The following is a 12,823-nucleotide window of genomic DNA, read 5'->3' on the forward strand; positions in this document are numbered from 1 at the left end:
CATCTACTTTCTGTCGCAAAGCATACGGAACATTTCTGGCTTTGCAAAATTTTGGCATTGTCTCTTTATCAACATACATTTTTGCTTCAGTACCCTTAAGGGTACCTAGTTCATCTTTAAATATTTCTTGGTATTTACCAAGCAGTGAACTTAAATCTAATTGGTTTATTACCTTGATTTGTTGCCAGTCCAACTTTATAAACTGAAGCCAGTCTCGACCAATTAGGGTAGGTCCATCTGTTCGCACAATCGTTAACGGTAATATTGTAGTAGTACTCTGGTATGTAACTTCAGCATTAATTTTACCCAAAACATCCATTATTTGTCCAGTGTACGTACGTAGCTTAACTGACGATGGTTCAAGTTTTCTTTCAGGCCATAATTGCCTAAATTTCGTCTGCGACATTATTGATACCGAGGCTCCTGTGTCAATTTCCATTTCAGTATCCAAACCATCTAACAGTATCTTAACTTTCATAGGTGGAGGACTAGACGTGGTCTTTATTCCAAATAATTCTTCATACATTTCTGTAGCTATGTTGCTTGGTTCATCGCTTGGCTCATCTGCCACAACATTTTTAACTGTTTGGGGCTTCCCCTTCTTTTTGCTAAGACAAACAGATTGAATGTGTCCTACCTTGTTACAATAATGGCAAGTTGTTTGCTTAAAATAACATTTGTCTGGCAAATGGTTATTCTTTCCACAGCGAAAACATGGTTTCGACTTCTTATTTGTATTTGACATAACTAGTTTTTATGGCTTCATAAGATTATGTTAACACAATATATGTGCATAAATTGCAATATTATAGCATAATTATCGAATTTTAAAAAGTGGACATTTTTGCCATTTTTCGAAATAATTCCTTTTTTCCCCCGCATTGAAATTTTCGAAAAATGGCAAAATTTCGACCCTTTTATTTGTTTACATAACTAGTTACTATGGCTCTATAAGATGATGTTAACACAATATATATACATAAATGACAATATAATAGCATAATTATTGGATATTAAAAAGTGAACATTTTGCAAATTTTCGAAAAATTCCTTCGGTCCCCAGCAGTGAAATTTTCGAAAAATGGCCAAATACTTACCCTTTTATTTTTTGACTTAACTAGTTTTTATGTCTCCATAAGATGATGTTAACACAATATATGTGCATAAATTGCAATATTATAGCATACTTATTGAATTTTAAAAAGAAGAAAATTTGGCAATTTTTCTAAAAAATTCCTTTGGTCCCCCGCAGTGAATTTTTCGAAAAATGTCAAAATTTAGACCTTTTTATTTTTTTACACAACTAGTTACTATGGCTTTATAAGATGATGTTACCATAATATATGTGCATAAATGGCAATATTATAGCATAATTCTTGAAGTTTAAAAAGTGGAAATTTTGGACATTTTTTGAACAATTCCGTAAATTTTGACTTCTTTTTGTAAGCAATTTTGTTTACATTTTCAACTGCAGCTGCAGAGGTTGGCTGCGCCAGATCTCTTACATTTCTTGTTGCAGTTTCGATGCTAGTTGCAATTTCAACAGCTTTTTCCAGTGTCAGTGCTTTTTCTGCCAAAAGACCAAATTCCGTGATTACGGACGCCAAAAACTAGACGATCTCGTAACATTGTATTGAGCGAGGCTCCAAAGTTACAGAATTCTGCCATCGATCGAAGCGATGCCATAAATTCAGGCACTGTTTCATTATCACGTCGAAAGCGTGAGTTGAATTTGTATCGCTGTACAATTTCACTAGGCACTGGACTGTGATGCCCATTCATAGCTGTTACCAGCTCATCGAATGTTTTATCCTTGGGTTTTTCTGGTGTAACCAAATTTCGTAAAAGCTTATAAGATGATGGGCCAATAACTGTTAACAGTGTTGCTTGTTTCTTCTCCTCTGTAGTAATTTCTTTTGCCTTGAAATACAAGTTACTTACTTACTTATTTGTTTTCATAGCTATCCCCAATATTGGGGACATTTCGCCGTCATTGACATTATGTTGACATAGCACAACTTTTCTTAATTTTATGAGAGACGTTAATTTTGATGAGAAGGTCATGGAACACTAATTAATTTTAAAAACAACTAAAAACCTGGGAACTGTAACCCTGACGGGTACTCTCCCTCCGGGTCAAAGGGATCCCGAAACTCATCGGTGGGCAGGGGCGCTCATCTCCCTGTTCAGGACTATTCCTGATGATTACCCAACCTATTTACATTTAAAATTAAAATTAAACATCAAGACATAACTTAATCAACTTAATGACTACTGGACATAGTAGTTATTGTCTTCTATAAAAGATGCTGGAAGCACTTCCTTATATAGTCTTCTCGGTCTAGTTGACTAGCGTTTATATTTCTCTGAAGTATACTTGGGCTCGGTCTTCCTATCAATTTACTTTTTTGGTCATAAAATGTAAGAACTTCGCAGGGATCATAGTTCTGTCTCCGAATACAGTGTGAAATCCAGTTAGATTGCTGTTGTTGGTAGAATATCGTGTTGGTTATTGCGTAGAGCCTCTGGTTATTGACAACGTACCGCCAATCAGTTTCCTGTTGTTCTTCTTCTTCCTCAGACTCTAGTCTAAAGTCTAAACGCTCAACAAACTGTGACCAATCTTCCCTTCCTTCAATAAATTCTTCAATTTTGCCAATAAGGGCCATTCTCGTCGCCACTGTAGTGTAATGTACCGATTTACAATACAAATAAGTGAGAGAGAGACAAGTTCTGTTATAGTTGAAAGCTAGCACTGAAGTGTTTATTCTTTATTCTACATTTACTATATATTATAATAACAATATCGGTAATGGGTAATTAATCTGTCAAGGTGGAATGTTTAGTGGTCTAAGCAGAGGGTCTACTTTAGCCATTAGTGACCATTAAGTAGCCAGGGTTATATAGAAGTGGGTTAACATAATATATATGGTAACAGGTGAAGGAAGTTTAAATAATTGGTAGCAAGTAATATTAATCAAGTTCAATACATTACACTTTTCATTTAATCTTAACAGTAAAGTTAATCTTTCTGATTGCGTGGAGATGGATTGTGATGCATTTAAGAAAGCAATGATCAGAGATGAAGATGGTGGAATTCTAGGAGGATCACGGCCTGGTTATGTTATTCCTGATTCTCCATACGAGTGGGATAGAGATCCGAGACGTGGACTTAAAATTCCTTATGATGAAAAATGTCCACATAAAGGTTGGTTGTCTGCTTTAATGTTGAATTTTAGCTTTTGTAAACTGTGATTCTTCCCTAAATCTTTCCTCCTATTAAAGTTGCACTCTTGAAACAAGACCAGTCCATTCACCGAGACTGGGCACGCAATTTTATTGTGGCATCCCTTTTTTGAGGAGTAGGAAAATCACTGTGTTGTAGCTGTGATCTTTTATATAATCTGCTCTTTTCATTAAGGTATCATTGGTACAGAAGACTGCATATGGCATGAATCTTGGCAGGCTTTTGAATGCTATGACTATGATTACGCTATGTTGATTATTGAAAGTCTTGATCCTGACACAGAATTACGACGTCTTCACCAATCGTCATTGGGTCTAACGGTTATGTTGATTTGATCAATGGACTAAAGATCACGGCTGGTGTCATGGGTACACATGTCAAGAGCGCATCAGCACATTTATGTCTATCGTTGCAATTGGAGAGACTTATGAGATGTATATGAGAGTTCAACGAATCCTCAAACGTTATGACTTCATTTCCTGAACACAGCTCCAGATCAGAAAATAGTTGTCGGCATCTGGTATGCCAATCCTCAACGCTTAGATGTGTACCATCAAGGTCACTATGTCATGTCAAATAACGGGCAGCTGGATGGAGATATGTTCATATACAATACAATACAATACAAATCTTTCTTTATTCTGGAATAGCTCTTTCAATACACAAGTACTGGTCTCCCAAGAGGTCCAGATTTGGAAAAAAAATACAAGAAAAATAAAAGTAAAAGCTATATTAAAACTATGTACAATAGAAGTTATACAAGATGTTTAAATTCAACTTGACTAAGTGTCTCATAATTTTTACGGATATGTACAGGAAGATTATTCCATAAGGTTGATGCTCTATAATTAAACATTCTCTTTCCATAAATATTGTTCCATGCTGGAACATTTAGAGTTTTTGTTGACTTCTTGTATTTTTTGTGTGAAAAGTGTCCATAAATTTGAATAGATTTGTTAAATAAGATGGTGCTAAACCCTGTAGGCATTTAAATAGCATAATTAATAAATCATTTTCCCATCTGTCATGGACACTCTTCCATTTTAGTGAGGACATCAATTCTGTTATAGGGGTGTACATATCAGCATAAAGAATGATTCTAGCTACTCTATTTTGAAGTACTTGAAGACGATTAACAAGTTCTAAGTTACAATTTGACCAAACATTACTACAGTAATCAAAACAAGGTAATACTATTGCATTAGCAAGTAGTCTTAAAGCAAAATTTGGAATATAATATCTTAATCTACGAATAATACCGATACGTTGTGATACTCTAGAAGCTACTTGTTCAACATGCTGTTTCCATGAAGATATTTAAAATTGTCAACTTTTTCGACATCATTGCCATTAATAGAAAGAGAAATATGGGTTCCAGAAGATCCAAACGTTCAGTTCATGCCAACTCCTGACTCCAGCATTTATGGCGAGAACTATTTTGATCGCGATTGGCAGACTCTTTGGATACTTATACGTGGTAGTGACCCAATTGACATCATCACTACACCGGTTATAATGGTTGACTTTGGTGTGGCTCCTGTTGATGTTTTCTATGAAGAAGATCTTGTTAACAATCTTGCCAGTTTGGTATATATAATAAGTAAATAGCTTTCTTTAACCATATTAAAGTATCACATAATCTATCCAGATTTCTTCTTTTTTCAGTTTCATATGTTTAGAAATGAGTTGAATTTTATTTAATTACCTATTCTTTTAATATCTAAACAATAATTAATATTTTTTCCTTACAGGCAATTCAACCCTTGAACATGATAAGTTAGTTAACCTTCAAGCAGAAATTGTTAATGCAGCACAAATCGGTACTTTGTACGAGAGTCTTGAAGTTGAGGTTATTAGCAATGACCGATCCTTCTCCCCCAACTGAAGACCCAACAAGGGGTGTGAGAGCAACAAATACAACAGGAGGTCCAAGTACAGGCAATGCAACGTAAGTCACAATTTAAGAAGTAATGAGTTGAAGTAGAGTTTTCTGTAGAGTTACTGTAGTATAGAACTGGCTTGTATCGTCTTGTCCAAAGTCTTAAATTGTATTCTCATGTGTGGCGTGCAACAAACATAACCATAATGCCTATATCATTACAAACCAACATAACTAATTGGTTCACAGGTATTCTGAGAAGCAAGCTGAAGAAGAGGCATCTAGTGACCCAAAGCACAATGAGTATACGTTTACGGCTGATGCTATGGAGAACCATCCATTTGAGGTTCAGCCTTGCATCTCTATATTGGATACCAGTGTAGGTTTTAACACAATTCTTTCTAAACTCCAATATACTGTAGGCTATCAAGCTTTGGTAATACACCATAGGTTTGATACAAATATTCTACGAAAAAAAGGAATTATTCAATGATTTTTTGATTTTTCCAGGCTGAAATTGTGCAAAATCTGGGACATTCTTCACATCCATGGAAAATGCCCAGGAGTATCTGATGCAGAGCTCGTCAGCAACAACACTGTAGATATAATCCATGACTGGGCCAACTTCACTGATCTTGCCATTAATCTGTCGGGAAGTGGTTACTTCTTTGAATTCAGCATTGTTTATTCCAACTCATCCACGCTAGAAGGTATCAACTCAACAGAGTTTTCTGTCATTGAGGGTGTTTCAACAGTAAAAGTTTTGGAGAAATTTAATGTTCAGTTTAATCTAATTGAAGATTTTACAACGGATATTGCAGAACATCTGGATTCCAAGGTTGGTGATTTTTTAATTAATTATAAGTCATTTTCAAATTGTCAATGCAGTTCTCTCTCTAATTAACCATCCATCTTCTATTTAATACTGCATTATAATTCAAAAATCACCATCAATTGTAGACTAGTGACGTATCCAATCTAAGAGCAACTTCTTTTTGAAGACTACAGTCCATTTCAAATATTCAATGCAGGTCTCCCTCTATTTAACCCACTACCTTCTATTAATACTTCCCCCTACCCCAATTTTAAAAGCATCTTCAATTGTAGACTATCGTATCCACTCTAAGAGCAACTTATGTTGAAGACTAGCCAAAAGTACCTACAAGTCGACACTCCCATAAAAATCCAATTACAGACTACTTTCAAATTTGATTTCATCGGCTGTATAAATCACCTCAAATTAAAGACAACCTCCAGAACAATTGGATAAATATTGGTCAAACATTGGTCAAACAAGGATAAATAAAATATTCTAGGCTTTTCCTTAGGCTTTTTGTCTGGCACTTACTTGTTTTGGGTTCAGGCAGTCTTTAATTTCAGTATTTTGCAACTTAATAACAAGTTGTGTTAAAATACTTCTATAAGGGAACATATTAAGTGGATTGTTTTTAATAACAGATAATGATCACAAATCACAGGAGATCAGGAAAGTGCTAGATATGCACAAGCATGTGATGCGGTATATGCCCAAAATAAAAAGCAGGCAGCAGAGACTTCGAGGCCACAAGAACAGCCAATAGCCAAGGACATATCAACCTTGAAGAATTATAATGTAATTGCTGTAGTTGCGGGTGAAAACGTTTTAAACAAGGCACATCTTTTTTAAAAAAAATAGGCATTGTTGCTGGTACAATGCAAACTTCACTCTCACAAAGCATAAACACCTTAAAAACCAGAATCTCGCCAAAACCTAGATTATCTCAAAATATTTCCTGCCCTTTATATAGTCCGTACAGCTTATTACCCACACAGTACATATCTTTTACTTACCTGTTCTGCCAGTAGGTAATTGAAAAATCAGCAAATTTTGTCAAATTAACAAGTGGCAACACTTGTACAGGTAAGAAGAATAAGAAAACTTAATTTTTTTTAATTAATTATTTTATTGTGTTTTTCTATAGGAGATAACCCAGAAGCCTAGAAGTAGAAATGAATACTTTTACAGGTAAGCTTTAATATAGTTTATAAACAAAGTATGTAAAATAAGAATACTTCTTTTGCTAATAGAAGAGACAATTCCAGAGTGCCATAAAATCAAGACCATATATTTGTTGGTTCTAAACATGGGAAAAAATGTTATGGTAGATCTTAAGTTCTTCAATGCAATCAGTGCAATCAAAGTACTTAATGTACAGATAGATATTAGGAATATATTAAATTGTTAACTTTTCATTTATTATTGATCAGCAGATGAAACTTTTAAAGAAGAAGAAAACATCACAGGTAAGCTTATAAAACATTACTAATAAAAATCTATACCTGCTGAGGTGAGGTGAAATTAAGATTGACTCTTTCTATGAAGTTCTTTTTTAGTGTTAAAATTAATTAATCCATGTCCCATTTTCCATTCCAATCTGTCCCTGTGTCATAAGAAATGTTTAAGAGTTGTGCAACTGTAGATGCCGGAAATGGCACTTATCAGACACAAATTAGATTTTCGTAAACATTACATTCTTAACATTTTATTGTTGTTTATCAGCAGATGATGCTGATAGTTATGGACAACTAGAAATTGCCACAACATCAGGTAAGTCTACTACAATATTAGCAGCAAAACATTTGAAAACACAAATGTACAATGTATCAAGAACGAAAATGTATAAAATATTAATGTTATAAATTGTTTTTGTTTACTACTATAGGAGATGACCTATACAACCATGACGATCTCACAGGTAAGTTTATATTTAAAAAGGTTCGTTCTTCACATGCCAAAGAGCATTCAATTGGTTAAAGAGCAGTGCATATATATGATTAGACTGGGTTCCAGCCCGTAAATAGTAAAGATAAATAATTTGGCACATATGGTATGATAACCTACGTCATTCTTATCGGATGTTTGCGGGCATGCAAATCGATTTCTTCACATATTTCCCCAGTGCGTAAATCTGAGTATTATATTATACGTATAAAACGCCATATGTGCCAAAATTTACGGGCTGGAACCCAGTCTAATATAGAATGGATGTCTGAGGTTGTCATATGTATCTGTAGGCCTATACTTCTGTATTTAAGCATTTTAATTGGAATATTGTTGAACATTAAAGGGAAAGAGATCAATATAGTGTTATTTTTTAACAAGTACAGTACTACAGTAGTTATAAAATATGGGCCGGTTGTTGGTCGCAAATATTCAATTTCTCGATTCCAAGTGGATAGCTGTTATGTGACATCAAAATAGGACAAATTTAGGACAAATACATCTGTAAGAGATGATAGAATAATTGCATTTTTGTTTTTCTCATTTTGCAGGCAAGAAAGAGGTAGCGAAATTGTTGACATCAAATCCTGGATTCTCAATTCAAAATTGGATAATTATAAGGATGAAAGTTAAGAATGAAAAAATGATGCTGATGAGTTTTTGATTTTAAAAGATTTGAAAATAGATATAACATAACGTATGTTAACGTTCTGATTGATATACTTGTTTTTAATAGTGTTACCATATCAATTTGTCAGGCTGTTGCAACTATGGGCGCGTTTATACAACACGCTATTACACGCATATTCAACACGCCTACGAGAAGTGTGTTCTATAACATCGAAGCGATTCCGTGTAATGAGATTTTAATTGCAAAAAAGGCTACTTGGCTGAATCCTAACATTTTGTGGATTCCCGGTTGCTGTTATTATTATAAATAATAGTGTAATTTGATATTTGGGCTACAATAGTCTATAGATTATAGCATGGATTAATTAGTTTAAACTAATTAATACATGGTTATATACTACAAGTTGATCAATTTGGAAATGTTTGCAATATTAAAAGTGTAATTTGATATTTGGGCTACAATAGTCTATAGCATGTATTAATTAGTTTAAACTAATTGATTCCGTAAATCTTCTAATTGTAACCCTGGGTTATTATTTTTTGATTGTTTTTTAGGGTGGGTTACTATTAGAAGTGGGGGGGGGGGGGGGGAAAGGGGATTACTATTGGAGTAGTGGGTTATTATTACTAATCTTAAATTAGGCACCTGAAAATAGTAACCCACCCCAACTTTTCCGGTCAGCAAATCATAGAAAAATAATAAAACAGTACGAATAAATAAATTTGTTTGAACTTTATTTTATAAACTCAAAAACACTCAGTCCTCCCGAGATCAACATGCATTATCTCCTTATTTTCAAAATATTGCTGCATAATAAACGACCAGTCTTAATGTCATTTTTTCAATAGTTTTTGTGACTCTAATAATAACAGTAGTAGTAGTGGGTTATTATTATAGATTGACTTATAAGTTGGGTTACTACTAGAAGGGGGGTTACTATTAGAGTGTGGGTTACTATTAGAATTGACGGTACATGGTATAATACAAGCTGATCAATTTGGAAATGTTCACAATATTAAAGTGTAATTTATTAAGTTATTCAGTGATTAAATATTTCAAAGTATTTCAGCTAGAATGTCAATGTTTCTAATTTATTTTTCTTTACATTATGATCATTTATTTATACATAAAAATCATCACATATAAGACAAGAACAATTGTCCTGTAATTGATCCTGCTGGAGATAGATTTCATACATGTTAAAAACGTCAAATGTTTTAAAAAAAATTACCGGTATGAATATGAAAATATGAAGCACAATTAGTGTAGTATGTTCCTTAATAAAATTCTTAAAATTAATACTGTAACAGACTGAAATTAGGAACTATCCAGTGTATGTTAGATTCAATTAATAGTATTCCTAACACAGTACATTACTGTAGCAGCTTTGAGCGAGTAGCCAGATTTCTAATTCTTACATGATTGTACAGTAGAACAAATCATCAATAAAATAATCCAATACTTTTACTGGATTTGGACATCAGATGAATCTCTGATGAATCTAAAGATGTTAAAAACCACATGGACAATTGTTATTTAAATATTTTCAACGTCATGACAATACAAATTACATATTTAGAATATGACATCAACTAAGAACAATATAGCCATAGAAAATGAGAAAAACTGCAACCAGCTGCCCAAGAACATTTACTCCATCAACACATCAGACACTAGGCCTATATGAAAAGGAAAAAGACATTATTAATGTTAACACAACGAGTACCAGACAACATAACTCTTTTGGGATCATTTCAGCCACCAGTTATTGCGGCCGTCAGTTATGCCAGTACATTTTTTTTTTTTATTTATTTTACATGTGCCAATAAGTATGTGTGATTTTTATAAATAAAGTTGTTTTGTTTCCGTTTTGGTTTTATTCTGCAAATTGTGGTTTTTTGAATGTTGGAAATTAGTTTATTTATTATTAGTTACCATTACCAATATTAATAATTAATATTCATTTTATCGATAACAGTATTATGGTTTCTGTATCAAGTTATAAACTCCAAGTGCATAAGAAATGAAGATGTACAATTAAAAAAATGGGAAATATTGTGTTTATGAGATGAGCCTTTGTTGTTTGGGGTATCATGTATAATAATGATATGCAGAAATAAGAAAAGACGTAAACAAAAGAAATATACGATTAATTATTATAATTAATCATTAAAACTAGATGTTAGATTAGTAAAATTTGTTTTGTATTAAGACACATTGATTAGTATTTATCGGCTGTTTAATAATTAATTAATATTTACTATATTCATAAAAACATTGCGCGGCTGATACTTGACTAGATACTAAACTAGTTTAATGGCCATTTAGTTCTGTGTTTATTTATGGCTATTTGGAGGCCTCCTTTTGTTTGGTGCGCATACAAAAGTGGGCCCGATCATCCGTTTAACACCCATACGCGAATCCTGGGCGAATATCTACTAGGCCTATTCTAGGCCTACCTAGCTAGGCTTAGGCTAGGGCCTAGCCTAGGCCTACCTAGCTAGGCTTAGGCTAGGGCCTAGGCCTAGCCTAAGAAAGATAAGCTAAATAGGCCTAGCTAGGCCCCTAGGCTAGTTATTTAATTTTGGCCCTAATTAATAGCGATATACAGTACTATGCGGCGACTATAATAGGCTAGGCCTAACCTTTTAGCTTAGCTGACTAGGCCTATGCAACTAGTTTTTAAAATTGGTACCAACTCACCTCACGCCCAGCCAGGCGGCAAAGGCCGCATCACTTAGACCTAGGCTAGGCCTTCTAGGCCTAGAATAGAAGACACCGACAACAAATTAAAAGACATGCCTCTAGGACCTAGATTATTTATAAATTTGGTGAAACAGAATTTAACCGTTTAATTATTTTGTTTTATATAAATTGTAGCCTTAAGGATTGACAGAAAATAAACTTAGATAGGGCCGGGTCAATCGGTTGATTTTACTTCCCTCTTTTTACTCGGGGTACCCGAGTCTAGGACTTATTAGTGTAAAATGGCCTTAAGGGTAATAATAAACTCCCCTTAGCACAGCGATTGTGGTATGAAAACGTTAAGGGGAAAGACAAAAAGGGTTATATCTGCCATTTTACCTACAAAATAAAAAAAAAGTTTGTATCGTAATTGGAATCATTAACATATATGTTGAAACGCAAAAAAGAATATATTTAGCCGATATTTTGGTTTAAAACGGTTGGAATACCATCTTTCCCACTACACCTTTACAAACCCATTTGCATAACAACGCCGACATACCACCAACGATGAGATATAAATTCTTTTCTAAACACGTAACGAAGAGAACTATAATTCCTTTTTTTCTGACATTCAATTGTTAGTCACTCGCGGCGGTCAACGCGCCACACTGTTGAATTTTGATGTTGTTAATCTTTTACATTATATTATCCTAAATTAACCTGACTCTCTAAATATCTCTCTTTCAAAATAAAAGAAAAGCATTTTATATTTATTTTAAAAAAACGAAATCCGTAGAGATTCGAACCCCAGCCAGTAGAGCTGAGAGAATTCATTCCAAACGATAGTTACTAGAGCACTACCCGTTATGCCACAATGTACACGAGTAATAAAAGGTGACAATAGTATAGTCTTATACGCGCTTCATATTACGTCATTCTAATCGTTACGTCATAAATTTGCATATTCATGACGTAATTTTGAGGAAACGAATCTAGTTTTAACCTTGCTATTAACCAGAGGGCCGGATAGCTCAGTTGGTAGAGCGTCGTGGAACACGATTATCGTGGGTTCAAACCCCATGCCGGTCGGTGGAAAAGAGTTAAAGCTATGCGAGCTTCTGTGTTTGGGGTTCACAGATTTAAACGTCCCCCTTTCCACCACACATTATGAGGCAATAACATCAAAGCATCTGATGTGTGGTACCCCCAAGGCTGTGAGAGAGCCTTACCGTGCTAGAGGCAAGGGAGCACACCATCATTTTTTTTTTTGGCTTCCCGCCTCTTTCCGATCTCGTAAATTTTATGTTTGGCGCCCTCAATTTTAAGAACACCTAAGTTATGTCAGAAAATTAGGAACAAATAAATAGAAATGTGTAAAGATGCCGATGCCTAGCCTGGCTAGTGTATTCTCTCTATTTATTTAAATACATATGCATTATTGTAATAAATAATTTCACAATTTCTGTGTGAATTATTAACTTTGAACAAACGAACATTATTCCAAACCATGTACTACATTTTACTGTGTTTGATCATGAATAAATGAAATGAATTAAGTGAATAATTGATCATGAGAAATCAAAACAACTGATACAATGAATTAAATGATGAACAACA

At 34.1% G+C, this 12,823-nt stretch overlaps 1 protein-coding gene across 1 annotated transcript; it reads left to right on the forward strand.

Moving 5' to 3' along the window:
- Window positions 1-4,212: 4,212 nt before the first annotated feature.
- On the forward strand, window positions 4,213-7,107 carry LOC144845628 (uncharacterized). The gene is made up of 6 exons (XM_078703063.1): window positions 4,213-4,847; window positions 4,999-5,048; window positions 5,092-5,195; window positions 5,637-5,785; window positions 6,605-6,757; window positions 7,088-7,107. The coding sequence occupies exons 1-6, from the start codon at window positions 4,646-4,648 to the stop codon at window positions 7,105-7,107; spliced, it is 678 nt and encodes a 225-aa protein (XP_078559189.1). The 5' UTR covers window positions 4,213-4,645.
- The last annotated feature ends 5,716 nt before the right edge of the window (window positions 7,108-12,823 follow it).

The sequence above is a fragment of the Antedon bifida genome, chromosome 6 (genome assembly GCF_963402885.1).
Source record: "Antedon bifida chromosome 6, ecAntBifi1.1, whole genome shotgun sequence".
In the NCBI taxonomy this organism is placed as follows: domain Eukaryota; kingdom Metazoa; phylum Echinodermata; class Crinoidea; order Comatulida; family Antedonidae; genus Antedon; species Antedon bifida.